General features: G+C 52.2%; 2 protein-coding genes across 2 annotated transcripts; both read right to left on the bottom strand.

Moving 5' to 3' along the window:
• Positions 1 to 3,614: 3,614 nt before the first annotated feature.
• Positions 3,615 to 4,190, bottom strand: LOC149811156 (uncharacterized). The gene has a single exon (XM_089994020.1). It carries the CDS (start codon positions 4,188 to 4,190, stop codon positions 3,615 to 3,617), a length of 576 nt encoding a protein of 191 aa, XP_089850146.1.
• A 2,024-nt stretch (positions 4,191 to 6,214) lies between these two features.
• Positions 6,215 to 9,405, bottom strand: LOC149811155 (uncharacterized). Its single transcript, XM_089994019.1, has 3 exons — positions 9,195 to 9,405; positions 7,839 to 8,020; positions 6,215 to 6,415 (listed from the first exon to the last, which is right to left on the bottom strand). The coding sequence occupies exons 1-3, from the start codon at positions 9,403 to 9,405 to the stop codon at positions 6,215 to 6,217; spliced, it is 594 nt and encodes a 197-aa protein (XP_089850145.1).
• Positions 9,406 to 17,142: the final 7,737 nt, after the last annotated feature.

Below are 17,142 nucleotides of genomic sequence, written 5' to 3'. Positions count from 1 at the left end.
AATCAACCGGCGCAGCTATCCTGAGTAGGTCGATGCTTCGCAATACTCATCATCATCATGCATCACAGAAACGCATCCTTGCTCGGGAATGTGTTGGAAAGGGAGCCGGCACACCTTCCCAGGCGCACCCGTCGACAATGCCACTTCGCTCTCGTCTCTAGGACGCTTTGCTGCGGCTCGGACGCTCTCCATGCGGCCCTTGGCAGTGATGGAGCATTCCCTGCTCGACAACTGTGCACTTGCCTCCCTTGCACGGCAGTGTAATGGAGCACAGACCGCACGGCAGCGTATTGGAGCATAGACTTGCAAACTTGAACAAATGTGATCAATTCCCATGCATGTAGTGGTACAGGCAGGCACAGCAGCAGAGCATGCACACATTTATCCTGCATCTAGGACTCAAGTCGCACTTCCCAGTATGCATGTGGATGCCATACCTTTCAGAGCAGATCATCACCATTTTCAGTTATTCATGATACTACAGGGCACGCTTCAAACAGGCGCACCTGAGGGCACAGCTTCATCCCAGAGTCTCGCAAATCGCTTGCAGGTCGCCGCGTCCGGTGGCAGCACTTGGCCATATGCAGACGGCGCCTGCAAATACACAGCGGGTTCAGCCTTGCCAGAGAGGCCGTGGAACGCGCTTCTGCAATGGGTAGGTTGCAACACGTATCTGGTACTGTTCAAGTTTGCTTGTAGTGCATTTCTATTCCAGACGCACATGTGTTGCGCTGGCTGACATGGTGGGCCATAGTCATCGAATTGAAGCGCGTCTGAATATCGGCAATTTCCTTCCATGTCGCAACGTCCGGGACGATCGCGTCCTCGCTCACACCTTCTCATGGATCATGTCAGAAGTGCAAAGTGGCAACCCAGAGATCCCAGGCAGAGAGACGCCCTCCAGACCATGTACGCAGGCATGCAAGAAACCCAAGCTGCTAGACAGCAGTCAACAGACTTCAACAGACATTCGTTGACGCTTAACACTCCCGACAATGAAATCAAGTTGCAGTTACAGTAACATACCATGCATTATCGAATTTGTGGGTACTGAAGTTAACAAGCAAGGATTGGTATGCAACAGCTGCAGACCTGTGAATGGCCCGGCGATGAAAGCATGCCGTCATCCCAGCTGCCGGCGCTACCAACGTCGTCATCGTCACCAATGTTATCGGCATCATCGCCATCGCTGCTACCATCGTCGACGTCATCGGCATCGTCGGTGTCGTCGTCGCCGTCGACGTCATTGTCATCGATGTTATCATCGACGTCATCATCGTAGTCGTCGTCATCGTCATCGATGCCATCGTTGACGTCATCGTCCGTCTCCGAGTCGTTCCCCGCGAGGAACTCTTGATGAATGAGCCTCATGACCGGGGAGCTGCAGCTGACTGGCCATGGCCCGTGCTCTGGCCGGTGCTCGTCTCACATGTGCGACTGAAGATCTGCCACACTTGCACACAGGCAGTTTTCCACACCAGCGTCCAGGCACTGCAGGCAGCTGAGATGTCTCTGCAGACACACAGCAAGATCAGTTTTTGCATGCGCTCTGTGGGGACATGAAATACAAAGCTGTGTGATATGTCCAGTGCTGATGCAATGAGCTTCGATGAATTGGGCAATGCAAGCCTCAATAAACACTGAGTTATTCCTGTGCATCAGTCAACACGGTGTGTGATGATGTGATGCATCTTTTTACCACACTACCGCATGCACATAGACATCGGCAACACTCCGATGTACATTGGAAACCAGACGCGTCATCCAATAGTTCAATTAGATCAGCCTCAATGGGTCTGCTCGCAAGCCAACGCGACGCTTCAGACAGTGCAAGCACACAGCACCGGCGGCGAGCCGGCAGGGAAGCGCCCACAGCTTCTGATGGTTGCTCAAGGCTGTGCTGTCGCTGCAATGGACGCATGAGCTATGCACGAGCTCCACGTGCTCGTCGAGTTCGGCCCTGGACATGTAGTAGCTGCGGTGCATTACCCTGGCGCTGCCGAAGCACACCAGGCAGGTGTTGAATGTTATGGGCGGACAGAAGGATGATCCGTCAACCTCACCGGGCTCAGGAGCACATGATCGGCGTCGCAGACATCGCATCTCCTCTGCCCCAAGATTCCGCCGCGCCAGGCAAGACGTAGACGCCCGGCTCGTGGTCTGTGGTCGTATTCGAACCCTCGCTAGAGCTGCTGGCCTCAAGCTCTTTGGGGTCGAATCGTAGAGGGCTCGTCCACGGGAGGAGGGCCACGCGGTCCCGCACCACTCCGCACTTCGGGAAGTGCACCGGGGATGCCCGCGACTTTTGTGCCGTAGGTCAGGCAGCAAGGGGCGCAGAGCACCTCATGGCCACACACGCCCACCGCGACAACGTCGATCACGTCCGCTGCACGACCAGCATTGGGGCTTCCCTCCGTCGGTGGAATAAGAGGCAGTGCTCTCTGCACAAACACAATGTCATAAATATAAAATGTGGAAGTCCTTGCGGGCCGTTCAGGCCCGCTTGCACTTTAGCTCCCCTTCGGACTCATATTGGTATGAAACTATCATACAAGCTGTAGCCTTGCATGCAGCGCGCACGGCACCCTTGCGGCACAAACGATGGACGATCATTTTTACACCAACACCCGGGTAACGTGAGGTACGGCTGTGCATAAAGCAATGAATCAATCAATCGGGGATAACGCCATGCCCCCGGTGCAGCAAAACGCGACAACGGAAATGTACCCATGGGGCTTCGACCATACCTGTCTACCGGTATGTGCGTTAATCTGGTTACCAACCAATCTATGTCACACACATTTGACAGATGGACGTGCAGCACGCACGCACGCAGAAAACGTACTCCAATCTTTCGCTGCTCTCGAAAGCCACCAGCTCAGCCTGGCACCCAATCGCTTGGCACGCATGGTGCTTCCTTTCCATGTGGCTCCAGAGAGTAACCGTGTTCATGAAGTGATTGTGCCCGCCCATCTCCTCGCACACATGGTAGACTTCATGCGCCTGCAAGATCAGTGGCTTCCCTGGTCTTGTTTTTGCCTACTTTATATTGAAAGCCAGTCTTTGCATGAGGCCACAGCAGGGGTGGATGACTCAGGCTCAGATCCTGGATTTGAATCAATGGCATCGCAACATGATTGTGAGCAATCGTTTCGCAGCGATGATGCTGCTTGCAACACTACAGCATCGGCATCAAACTGATGAATACGGAGAGTCATCACCTCATTGCAAGGGGAGCTTCAGTGGCGTTTGAGGGGTACTTTAGGGCGCTCAAAGGTACTTTACGGATGAGTTTTCTCTTGTTCTCAAACTCAGGTAGCGGTGCAATGGCATTTCCATAAAAGGCTAGCTGGAAAACGAACACACAACCAAAGATGCAGTGCGATGTCAGTCACGATGTGGCGTGACCATGCGGCGGACAGATAGGACATTTCAGCACTGGTTATAGGCAGGGAGAATGGCGTTATGACCATTTGAACGACTCGCTTATGTAGGCGATGTATTTTTAGAGCTGATTTCCAGGCAGTGCTTGCCAATGTAGACATATGTGGTAGTGACTTAACAGATACAGCGTCATCAATTAGGCAAGGGCACGCACAATGTCCTCGTGACGCCTACAGGGCGTCCGCATCGTAGTGGTACTCTTTGCAGAAGCGGCACTCGGAGTGTACCTGCTGCACATGAGCGTACAGGGCGCCCTCTGTCCGAAACATGTCAAGGTCGCTTGCACAGTAGCGGCCCGAGTCGACGCACACCGAGCAAGGGCGCATGTCATGTGCGGAGTGCACATCCCGTTCGAAGCCTCTCTGATTCTTGAACGCCCGTAAACAGTCCACGTCGCAAACTGTGCAACAGTTCGCTGTCTTGCGGCGCAGCCGTCGCAAAAGTGCCGTCCCCCGTCGCCGCAGCGCTGGACATAAATGTCCTGCGCCCCAGCTGTGGTCGCTGTCGAAGTCTGGCAGCGACTGAAACGCGTTCGCCATGACCACCGCGGAGTCAATGGCGAGCGGGTCCGCCCATCGGAGCATGGCAACGTTGCCATGTGGCTCCTTGCAGAGTGGGCAGAACTTATCTCCGTAGCACAATCGCATGCGGAGGCAGCAGTCGGCGCAGACGGCCTGGTGCCCACAGGCGCTCACCGCAACGTCGATGATGTCGTCCGTGCAGATGACGCAGATAGGCGCCCCCATTAATGCGCGGGGGGGCTGGCGCAGGCCGCCACTGCCTCGCACGGAGGTAAGTTGGAGCTGAAGAGCTCGCCGTCTCGCGTGCATTGGCCATGTGGAGGTGGCTTGCTGCACGGACAGGCAGTGCGCTCGGTGGCCTCTGTGCAAGAGAGGACAGCATGGAGAAGTGTGCGGCGGTGAAGCTGTCTGGAGAGTGCGTCAGGTCGATGTCCCGTGGGGCCCGTGGGGAGGTCGCCTTCGATGTCGCAGTTCGACCGTGAAGTCGGCATGTCTTCCTCCTCCGGACCTTGCTGGCTGGTGGCAGACGTGCTGGCATCTTTCGTCTCACTGTGCACCATATTGTGGACGGCTATATCTGCAACACAATACGGTCCCCCATGAATAGCTTGGATGTGAAGGATTCCAGTGCGGCCTGCTGCATTCAGTTTTTGCACGAGGTCTTGTTCGCTACATGTTGGTGCGGCGTGCACATGCTTCCCGTCTGACCTGGCGCACCATGTGCCCAACTTCGAGGCGTACTTGCGCACACACATGCATGCCGAGTCAGGTGCGATGTATTGGATGGCAGAATGCAAAAAGCGTGCCAAGAAGCGTGGTGTTTGCAGCATTTGACAACGAGCACTTTCGGAACTCTCGAGCACTCGCTTGACTGTTTAGACAGCGAAGTACAGGTATGCAGGCATTATACGCCATGCAGCTATCATGGTGATTCTTTTTATCGCAGGAACACAAAACTCAAACTTCACTCGCGGCAAAAAATGGCCGCTGATATCTTATGTAGCAAAATTTTCAAGCTGGTATGTGAAATGAATGATGTGGATGACATTAAATCCGTTAAGGCACCTGTTTCCAGGAAATAAGGACATAAGTGGCACACGAATTTCTGCGCAACCCTGACACAGCGAGAGAGCGCAGTTCTTGCCATGTCTATACTACGCCGAAAATAAGAGCTTCATAGAGGTAAAGATCCGTAAACATGTTTTTTACGCCATAGGTGTGCATCAAGTGTCGAAATACCTGGAATGGTGTCTTACACCGAATAGCGGGCCAAAATCGCTGCCCACAAGCACAAATTGCCTCGCCGCTCGGTAAATTGGAAGCACTTCTTGTATTAATGGTGGTGTAATGAGTACGTGGACGTAATGTTAGTCAAGACACGGCAATAAGGAGCAACTGGGGCGTATCACAAGTTGCACACTCGTCCAAAATGGCAACTAGCAGGTGAAACCAAAGATGCCAGCCATGCAGGGTATGCAGCTCGACAAATATCATTACAGATTCATGGTGTACATATTTGAAATCATGTTCGTGTATTCGTGTCCCCAGATGTAACGAGAGCCACTGTTGTACTCGGGAGGGTGGGCGATTGCATCTACCTGAGATAGCTCCCACGAACAGTGAGGACAGACTGTCGGACAGTCGATTCCAAGCCTTCCTTTCGAAATGATTGCTGCGTGAGTTTGAAGCATTATTTTGTGTTAGGCGTCATTTGGCAACGATGCGGGCATGGCTATGTTATGTTCGGCAGCCTGCCTGTGAGTAAGGTTACAACCCAGGTACCAGTCTCACCACTTGGCAAACGGCCATCAAATCGCTGATGCAAATGGTCCCAATGTTCATACTGAAATTCCAGTCATAATTCCAGAACCTGCCTGCAGTTGACGGCAATTCCCTTCATTCAAGACCGCAGGCAAGAATGACAACAGGCTGTGTTGCATCAGGCTGCTCCCATAATGTCTGAGTTACCAGTGTCCACGGGACCTCTGGAAACCCCCCATGTGCGTTGTAATATTAGATGTGAGTTGTAATTATAATATGCCATCCAAGTCTGTCAATATCTACCAAGGCTGATGCCATTGCTGCTTCGTAGTTGAATCCTCCTTGGAAGATGCTGCATCCCTTCAATTAGGCGGGGTTGTCAACGCCGCCCTCTTTCGGCTGGCGCCTTCTTTCTCATGAAGACCAAAAAAGTATATCTGCTTCAGTCACGTCCCCGATTGGAACTTGCAAGTCAGGCCGGCCAGGTGTTAGTCAATGTCAGGTGTGGAGTATATGGATGTCCACATCTTGTGAAGGACCGCCAGCGAAACGCGCTTGGAGGGATCCCGCTGAAGCATTAGAAGCACCCCCGCTCGCATCGCTCCAAGCCTACTCATGATGTCGGCTATCTCCGGGTTGCTCTCGTCTTCCCAGGGCAGCGGTGTGCGGCCACACAGCGCGTCAGCGATCTGCAATGGCACACACACCAGCGTTATAGCAGAGTGCTACCGTACTGATGGTGTATTCTTTAGAAACACTACCGCATCCACATGGACAAATAGCTACAGTAATGAGCAGAGGTGCTTCCTACTGATCAGGTTGATAGGCGACACCTCCTTGACAACATTTGGAGTCGGCACCTAATTCGAGGGAAAGCCAGATATATTGCAGCGCCGCGCTCTGCAGTGCCTTGGAAGTGGGCGTGCATTGGCGGGCAACCACGTGGTCTTGCACCATATCTGTCAAGCTTGCCCTCTGTTCAGGCTCGTACTATCATGAGCGCCAGAAGCGGCAAGCTGCTTGCCCTTCGAAGCAGACTTCAAAGCCAAAGCCTCAAATGCTCATCGCAGTCATTGCAGTGATACTGAGAGGGATCAACAAACTTACGAGTTTGTTGATCCCTCTCAGTATCACTGCAATGACTGCGATGAGCATTTGAGGGATGCTCACACAGGCTGTGTTCACTGCACCGTGGATTGTCCCAGCTTGTGGCCTAAACTAGACCAATTTCTTGAGAAGGTTGGAGGTCTTGGACCACAAGGTAGGATATTGGCAACTAAATTGGAATCTCTGTTGGGAGTTGATCTCTTGACAACGATTTTGAGTATGGGTTGCGACGATCTCCCAAAGGAATTGACGGGCCGTTTTTTGTCAGCTGTGGCTGATCTCCTTTCTTGCAGGGTACAAGACGATGAAGAAGACATGTCAGGTCAGGATATGGTGAGTCAGGCTGGTCCAGGTACGCTTGCCTCAGATGAAAGTAATGGTATTCCCAAGTAGTTCTTGGAGTTGCCAATGCCATGTAGATGCGGTAGTGTTGTAAAAAGATACATCATCATCAATGTAGACAGCAGATGGGCATGCAACGCAACACAGTGCTGAGAGTGCCATCAGGAAGCACAAAGCATGAGTTACCAGGCCTCAGTTCCGGGTCAAGAAGCATTTCGACCGAGAACAAGACGCAAAACAGCACCAGAGATTTGGCGAGTTGTCTCGACTATGGTGGATGCGGTAGCGTAGTAAAAGGATACATCATCATTACATCATCATCATGGTGCGTTCAGATCCTGGCAGCTGCAGTGCTTGCTTACATAGGCCTGGCATGCTGCCTGATTGCGGTTAGAGCAGTGTGTCGCCAAACCCTGTCATTTTTGGGTGCAAATGCCTGGAAATGCTTGAATTTCTGGGACGGGAATGGGGTTCAAATCCCTTTTTGGCAAAGCACTGTGTTAGAGGGAAGAGTTCCTTCCTTTTCATGGGACGGAAGCAAAGCAGCGCAGTGTCTTCGCAAGACAATCTGCCTGGTGCGGATGTATCCCTGAAAATGCATGATTACCTGGGGCACAAATTGGGCTCGAACCCCAATTCTGGCAAAGCACTGAAGCAGCATACCATGGACTCTGTGGTGCCAGCGGCAAAGAGCCTGCTACCAGTGAAGAGCTCAAAGGCCATCACGCCCAGCGCCCACACGTCCACAGCGCTGCTGGCGACCACGAACTGCTGCTTTGCCTCGCAGGCAGCCATTGTCTCGGGTGCCGCATAAGCGAGGGACAGGGACAGAGCCGCCTTGTCGCCTGCAAAGGCGGCATCGTCAACTGACTCAGGCTTTGAGTTCTCTTAGAGGGTTGCTTCACCAGACCCTCTGATTTTTCGGGTCCAGATACCAGAATTTACATTACTATTTGGGACAAAAATGGGGGGCGAAACCGATTCTGGCGAAGCAATTTGAATTCCAAGTGCCTTGCCATGATAGCGCCAAATCCAATATAACTGATGATGTTGTAGCTTCTGTAGACTATATTAATAAACTGTATTGATAAACTACCGCATCCATTCCTTGAATGTATTCCCCATGGAGAAACAGAGCTAGTGTACTTTCCACTAAGCAGCTGCTGAGCATGCTTGGTTGGTGTAGCGCGGCGTGGTTGCATGCATATATGATTTTTGGGTCCGGATACCTGAAAAAGCATGGTGAGACATGCATATACATGCATGTTTCGCCATGTCTTTTCAGGTATCCAGACCCAAAAATCATGTTGAGTGGCAAAACGATAGATGCCTCCCACTCTTTCCCATCCCATATCAATGATTGCATACCAGCCTGTGGCGTCATAGACTGGATAGTGCACGCATTTGGAGTAAAGAACAAACCAAAACCATTCGGGAATCATGCCAACGCCCATTTGCACTTTGACTCAAACTCTGTGAGGGGTAATACTGTGGTGCTGGTGCAAAGTCTCCTGCGAGTCAGTTTTCTGCCGAAGCATGCCAACAACCGACAAGGGGATCGATGGGTTGATCTAGACCATCGAGGCTTCTTCTGTGATCCGATTTCCATGAGAATGAAACAAAAATGCACTGCTATGTCAGCGAAGAGCTTTGCCTGTCCAGCATGACATTCGTTCAAACAAGGCCACCTCTGGAAACAGAGTGCTGACAAGTAGGAAAAGCTACGCATGTCCCTGAAGTGATCCTCAGCTGGTTCGCCCTTTCCTGTCCATCCTCGTAGTGAACTACCAAGCCTGTAAAGAAGCGTATGTCTGGTACAAGAAACGCTGATTTGTATATCTAATTTGGTAGGCGCTGATTCGAGAAATGTGCTGCCATGACATTAAAAACCCCCCATGTAGTCCTTCATTCTGCAGCTACTGAGCATGCTGGGAGAAGCCCGGTGTAGTGCACAGCAATAAGCATGTTCAGCTACGTGTTTGTACAGTGCTACAAACTATTGCAAATCATTATGCGGACCTTCGATCGCGGCACTTCCAAAGTCGATGACGGTCCACCCCTTGCGCCTCTCCAGCCAGACAGTGTTGCTTGGCTTCAGGTCTCTGTGTACGAGGCCGGAAGCATGAATGTCAGCAACCACCTTGACAACGTGGCACATCATTTGCATCGAAGTGAACGTGTCCGGTGCGACCAGGCGCGCCCACTCGTTCAACGACTGCCCCTTCTCCATGATCAGGCATGGCGCGATGGACCTGCGTGTGAAGGCAGTGTTTTGCCAGGCAGACTGATTTTGCGGTCAGGCGCCTGCAAGTTCTTGAATTTTGGGGACAGAAATGGGGTTCGAAGCCCATTTTATTCTGGTAACACGCTAGTTGAAAGGGTTATGAGGAGGTTATGAGGTTGCATCAGGCAGATGTGACTTGTTTCACCCTTGCCTAAGGGGCTCTTTAGACGGCAAAACTAGTGCAAGAGATCATGTGCAAGCGTAATTGCAGTCACTGCAAGAGGCTGCAAAGGATTGTCTGATGGGATGTCATCTCGCTATTGGGGCCTAGTTCCATCTGAGCTTGGGGTTGGTTCTATCTAGTGACTGTTTGACTTTCCACTATGCGTGTGTGCTCATGTGCCGTCGGGAAGCTCTCTATGTAGTGCTTGATAGCATGGCACCAGGTATGGAATGCTGTCACAAGCAGAGTCCTAAAATAAATAAAACATCAATCGGGAATCATGCCAGCTCCCCTGCGCCGTGAAACACGACCTGCATACATAGTGACGGTGTATCTTCAACATCACCACATCCCGTTCACAATTGCAACAAACTGGGAATCAGTGTCGCGAACCAAGACTACCCTTGCCTGTCCCACTGCACTCATCTCCATTGCCAGTTCTGGCAGCAACTCCTAGAGTAAGAAGCCCCTTATGCACTGACGCCGCGACCAACACCACAGATCGCAGCACTTGCAGTTCACTTTCATTTAGTTTGGTTGGACTACCGCCTGCGAGCTCGCCTATGTGCCTGTATCCTCATGTGCCCAACTAGAGTTTCAAACCCCTTTTCGCGCGTTGATTCTGAATGCCTTCTCTCAGCTCTCGCAGCCATGACTTTACATCACTGCTACTGACATCATCGCTCGCGCTGGACGCTCCCGCCCACCGTGGCTTCGACGCTTCTTCCCAGACGGGCATCTTATCAGAAGAGGCTAGCCTCTGCCGCGCATAGCTGCTCCACCGTACAGCCGTAGATACACCGTACAGCCGTAGGTACCTCTCCGTAGATATCTCGAGATAAGAGTGAGATACACCATCGCCAGGTTGTCAGCGCACCTGCCATGGGGATCTTTCCATATCCCATCTTCGTTGCCGAAGTGGTCTTCGACGTCAGGAAGGACGCCCCATAGCGACTGGTTCAAGTAAAGCTGCCGCTCGTTGAAGTACGCATTGCGGCACGCGAAGAACTTGAGTGCAAACTCCCTGCCAGAGAACTGGTTCTTTGCAAACTGAACCACTGCCTGGCCTGCAAAAACTCCCATCACAAGTCACAGCTGCCACGCTCCAACAAGTGTATGAAAGCGTAGCTGCCTGCCCATTTGTTGGATCAGCGCCTACACAGCCAGATAATGAAAATCAGAAGTTCTGGTACCAGACATAAGCTTTGTACAGACTGTACTTACCATGTGTCAGGGGTGATAACCTTGTCTCACTGCCAGATGCTCAGATGAGCAGAAATTGTGAAACATTTATTACATTGTTGCTCACAAAATGGAGGTCGAACCCCATTCTGGCGAATCCCTGGCTGCAACTGCGTGCATTACACGCGGTGCTGTACAAGCAAGCCATGCGGTAGAAAGCAACAAAAATTTCGCAACACCAATTTGGCCGCGCACCTCCTCGGCGCCTGTCCCGACTCAGGCCGCTGATGACATACTTGTCGAAGAGCTTCCCTCGTGCGAGGAGGGAGACGGAGTCAAGCTGATCCACGATAAAGTCCAGGCCCGCAGCGATATGAGGCGCCTCGAAAACATTCTTCCACGCATGCTCTGAGCCCCCCATCAACAACGCAGTTGGACCTAGCGTCTGTTCTTGCACGTTCGAATCTGGCCGGGTAAACGTATCTTTGATTGTGTACGAGAACGTGTGCCGGCGCGTGAGGTCAGCGTCGGTGAATGTGTTTGCGTTGTGTGACTGGGATGCGGTCGCGCCATCCGTATCGGCCGCGGACGACAGCAGGCTGCCAGCCAGCGAAGGACGCTTGGAGAAGTGAGGCACGGAGGAGGCGTCTGAGCGGCCCATGACGAGTGCGGACTGCAACGCAAGCGAGAGCGAGGCATCCTGGGAAGTGGCATCTACGGCATCTTGCCGCTCTTTGTCGAGCGCCTTCTGTCGGCGTTGTCTCTGCGATCGAAACATGAGAAGAAGGGTTGCTGCAATGCAGCAGAGTGCACAAACACAGGCGATTGAAACAATGACGCCGATGCCGATGCCGGAGCTGCCTTTGCTGCTGCTCTCAGGGACGGGTAGCTGTGGGACGAGCCCTTCTGGGGCGAGCCCTAGTGGGTCCCACGCTTTCATGGCGCTCGGCACGCCAGCCTACAATCCACTGTTGCTTTACTTTGGTGAATCGCATTGTTTAAACATGAATGGCTCCGGCTTCCTGAGTTCACCGTAGTAAATCAAACACATGGCCAGGAACCCGAAACGCTGGATGTGTTCCTCCGTCAGTAACCTCTGCCTGATAATCTGACGACGTAGTGGAACGGTTGTAAGCGCAACTTATCATCGGTCAAGTGCTGAATGTGTAGATATACTAAATCAGAAAAATCCGATCTGTTTTTGCCGGAAAATGGCAGATGAAAATCGGGTCCCTCCCTAGAACAGGCGGATGTGTTGTGATTCCATATGAATATGTAGCGGCAGTGCGGAGTTGATTGAAATATACTGCTGAGTGACTCACCTTGACCAGTTCGGCCACCCAGGCCTCTCGCGCAGGTTGCGGCTTGACGACGTCCCATGTGAGCTCGCCCTTGGGATGCACCGTCAGAAAGTCCCCAGGAATCGATTCATCCACGAAAGGGTCGAAAAAGATCTGTTCCGGGATCTCCACATCCGTGTACACATCCAGATTGCTCGAGGCCGGCACACCGGCCTGCGACGTCAGATTCTGGAAATGCAGGCAGCTGTCATTGTAGTTTGTCGCACTGTTGGGCGCCGTCGCGAGCGCGTCGTCGCAGCGGATCGGCTCGTTGGAGGCAAGTGGGTTGATCAACGCGACGATTTTTGTGGGGAAGGTGGGCTGGGGGGACGCGGGGGGGGGCGCTGTTTGCAGGCGCGACGATGATTCGCTGCTGGAATGTGTCGGCAAGCTCCTTGCCGCGGCGAATGCTCGTGCCGTAGACAAGCAGCTCCTGCCCCGAGACGGTGGGGTCGTAAAAGTACCGCAGCCCGGTGATGTCAAACATGCTAAGAGTTCCGGGTGCGTAGTAGCTGGTGATGGACGAGTCTGAAAATAGAAAAACACGAAAATCAGTCGGGAATTGCGCCTACTAGGCGCCATATCAGCTCTGACTGTCTCGCCCATTGTCAACGCCGCCTTCTTTGGGACGGCGCTTTCCTTTCACGGAAGGCAATTGGGAATCACGCTAGGTGGAAGTTCGTCCGGTTTCAGAACTGCCTATGTGAGGCAAACGGCCTCAGGTGTGTTCTTTGGGGCAGCGTGTGTGATGGGTTATGAAGCATGGCTTTGCTTTTCACCACGCCGAGTACCCTGAAACTCAAGGAATACTTGGTTCCGCTGATGGCAAGAATCAGGCAATGTTTGCCTGAAAACAAAAGCGAAGCTGGACAGGAGACGGCGCTTGCGTCACTCTTGGGCCTTGGCGTGAGACCCAGCTGCTAGTCTTTCATGCGCCGGGCACGTACAGCAGTGATGCCTGTTGTAGCTGCCAGCGAAGCGCGTGCCATCAAGCGTTTCACGAAAACGGGTTTTGACCCGCAAGACTTGATTACTGTGCTCCTGAACAAAGAAGCTGACGAAGCTTGTGTGCTACCAGAAGGGTTTGACGGTGTTTGCATTATATCGTTTGGTCCGTTGCCTTTGAAGGCCAGCCAAAGTACGGGTACTTTTGAAAACTGGCGTGTTGAATCATCAGCAACATTTCGGTTCCAGGGTTTTCTCACACAGAATTGTGCGCAACGGAGGAGCACTCTCGGATGCCGCAATCCGCTTCAAATTTATACTTCCTTTCGATCTATCATCGCTCTGACAGAATTCGACCATCTCTGGATTTCCATCGGTCCACGGAATGCAGTGCTTTGCTAGATTGCGTTTCGACCCAATTTTCGTCCCTAGAATTCATGCATTTCCGGGCATCTAGACCCGTAAATCACACGGCCTGACCAAGCGCTGCGTCGCACCTATAACAAACGCGCTCCCACGAATGTGACTCAGAGCGAAATGAAAGCCGTCGATTGTCACATCCACCAGGTGAAGCTCCACATATTGTACAAAGATGGCCCATGTCCCAAAGCCGGAGGTGGTGGTTGTAAGATGGAGGTTGGATAGCCACAGCCGACCGCCACACATGTGCTGTGCATCAACTGGCTGACATGGAGGCTTTTGGATGAAGAGCGTTCTGTCCGACCATCTGGCGAACGTGCTGTCTTCGCCTGTCCGAAGGACGCACCGGTGTGAACCTGGAGGCGGTGTAGAGAACGATACGCCTGGACCTTGATCAACATAGGGGGTCGTACAGTTTCCCTACGGCAAACGATCAGCTCAGCTTCAATACATGAAGTAAGCAAGAACCACCAGAAATAAGATCTTATCTACATAGTTGCCCGTGCGGATGCGGTAATGTTGCACAAAGATGTTGTACAAAGATTTATAGCGTCAGCTAAGCAGTGCTCGAGATATAAAACATGAGGCAAGCCTCGCAAGTTCCGCTATAAGGGTGAGCATGCAATCTGTGCACGCATGCTAGAAGGGCAAGCAGGCGCATCACAGATGAGTCACGGGATCACAAATCGCAGACACCTATAAACTAGAGTACACCGGTACAAGCACATATCATCATGATCAGTTGGTGGATGGATGCTATGTGACATGAGCAACATCCTTTGACCCGCTTCTGCAGAGGCCAAATGGCCCAAGTGGCTACATCACCGACGAGGTTGATGATGGACTCTGACTAAAATGCAACCGCATTCGGGCAGACGGTGCATCTGGGTGCCTTGCAGGGTACCGGGAGGAAGAGGGCTTGTCAGGACAGGCTATGGTACGTCAGGCTGGTCCAGGTACGCTTGCATCAGGTGATGGTACCGGTAGCCATGACTGTCAAGTACTTCTTGGAGTTGTCAATGACCAAGAAACAGGGAGCTGCGTACCCAAATTGCCATGTTCCCGAGTGCGGGTGGAAGGGCAAAGTTCCAGAGTTGTGCTGGAGTTTTGGGTACCAACACGATGTGCTCAACTATCATGATATATGGCTGCAGCGCCCTGAGCGCTTCCTGAAGCTCGTCTGCGTTGTGCACGACGGCGACATCGTTGACAGATGCCGCCAGCAATGCCGAGTGAAGTACCAATGGAAGCAACGTCGCAAAGGAGCGCCACCACCTGTGAACATGCGAGCAACTCAACGATTTATCGTTGCTTCTGGCGACACGCTCGGTACGACTGTTCGTCACATTCTTCGAGGCATCGAGAGTTTACGCGTGCACACGCAGAGCTGCCCTGGAACAGTAATTCTTCGTCGTTACACATCCAAGGCTGAATGCCAGCTTCATTCTCGCCCTTTCCACGAAATTGGTGCCTAGGCATCAGATTTAAGATCCACACAATGTACGATTTCGTACGAAGCTTGTCAAGCAAGCTGCGTCCCAACGCAAGGGTCCTCCTGGATCAGATGCCATAGGATGGAAACGGTGATTGGCGAGCACCGAACTGCACATGATCCTGAGCAAATTTCAGAGGAGTACCTGGGCAGGTGCCGCTTGGCACACATGTTGCGTCGGTCACAATGCGTCACAACGCATGGTAGTGGAATGTGGGTAACCCACCCTGAAAAGTTGTTGCATGCCTCCTCTGATTTGAGAATTTAAGGAAAATTAAAGAAAATTTTGAACTCAGATTATAAACTCGAGATGTTGCGTGATTCGGAGTTCATCCCGTGAGAGAAGAGCCGACTTGCCAGGGTCCCTATGGATGAGGCCTACAAAACGACAGGCGCTGTCGAATCTATCTGGATATGACGAAAGTAATAGAAACGCTTAACAAAACCCAAGCTTCCAATGTCATAGGTATTCCTAGGGCAGGGCCAGCTTGAAATCCAAACTGCAAGCCTGGCGTCTCGTGACAACACTTATCTGACTGCTGGTGTCAACTTCTCCATGACAATCATTCATGAAAAGCATATTGAGGTGTCGGGACGTTCCAGCCTGCCGATTTCTTACTCTCGTCCAGTCATGTGCTGTCGTTGGAGTGTCTCGAAATAACATGTAGCCTATCCTATCCTGTGAAACAGGGATATCTCAAAGACACAGGCACTCGGCCCGAGTCTCGAGGCATGCAACAGGCTTGCTCTTGCCTATGCACCGCATGTGTTTCACCACCCCGCCACCGCCGGGGAAAGCTTGGATACCAAGACCTGTGCACATACGGTTCTTCCTTATGAGACTCTGTACTCGTCAGGCATGGTCAGGTATTGAGCATCAACGTGCAATTGCTCTTGTGCGAGGCATCATATATCATTGTGGCATGCGTGACGCGTCACATTGTAATGTAATGCCTACTTAGCCGTTCACTCTGTGCCAGAACAACGCATTCTTGGAAGTTGCACCCTGTCAACCCTCTACGGATGGAAAACAAAACCAGAGTGCGGTTGTGATTGAGCTTCTCTGTATGGACTTTCGTGACCTTAGACTATATCCCGGTTAGTAACAGCAGGTTTTGTCTCCTGCGGCCTGCGTCAGATCGCGCATCCCAGATCACCTTTGAGTGCTTCTCTCATCTCGGACTTACCTTCGCTGCCGCCGGTGAACTCATGCGCCAAGGGGATTGATCTTGCTAGACATTGCCTCCGCCTTTCAAACAAACCGTCCAGGCGAACCACTCCGACAAGAAAGTGAATGTTCATGTCACCTGGGTGAGCTGCCCAGCCTTGGAAAACCAATGCATATGCATTGCGCTTAGCTAGTTTGCTGTCCCTGCCTGTCAACCCATCATGTATATTCGAGACGCCCACTGTCTTGTGGAATGGCAAAGCGCTGATGGTGTCGTTTGGACCAGATGCGGCGCCCTGCGAGCGACGGGGGAAAGTCATGGACGGAGCCACACCCTCTGGTGCCCCCGTTTCATGAAGGCCTTCTATTGGCATGGCAAGCACTTGTGCAGCTCTGAAACCATGCGGCAAGGTAGCCTGCCACACTGTTCCAGATTTGGTGGCATGGATGAGGAGTTGTGTCCTCATCATCCAAGTATGTTGATGCCAGTCAACTTGCAAGCCTGGACATTCTGCAACGTGCATACTGGAAAGTGGGCTAAGAGAGCACTCTTAGCACACTTTCCAGTATGCACGTTGATGTGGTAGTTCTGGGAACAGGCCAGCACCATCTCATTGAGCTGCAGTGCAGGGGAGACGGTCATACACGTAACGAGTAGGGGCTGGTCCATTACAGTCAACAGCCCAAAGGAATAAGTAAACTAAATCTGTCAGTCCATTACCATGCTATGCCACACCAGGAAATGAGTGTTTGATTTCGAGCTGCAGGGGTTCATGCGGTGTTCCGTAAGATTCCGTAGTTTCGTCCCCCTATGAGGGATGCTGCATTTCTCCATGTAGGCGCGAGATCAGCTCTAGCTGTCAACGCCCCCTATGGTGAGGTGGCGTATTTCTTTCTTTCTTTCTTTCCAAACTGCAGTAATGCGCCCAAGAGACGAGTGCGAAGCGGTGGAGACAACGGCTCTGTCCAGGAA

Source organism: Nuphar pumila, unplaced genomic scaffold (genome assembly GCF_984573655.1).
Source record: "Nuphar pumila unplaced genomic scaffold, dmNupPumi1.hap1.1 HAP1_SCAFFOLD_123, whole genome shotgun sequence".
NCBI classification, from domain to species: Eukaryota; Viridiplantae; Streptophyta; class Magnoliopsida; order Nymphaeales; family Nymphaeaceae; genus Nuphar; species Nuphar pumila.
This window is presented reverse-complemented; position numbering and strand designations above follow the sequence as displayed.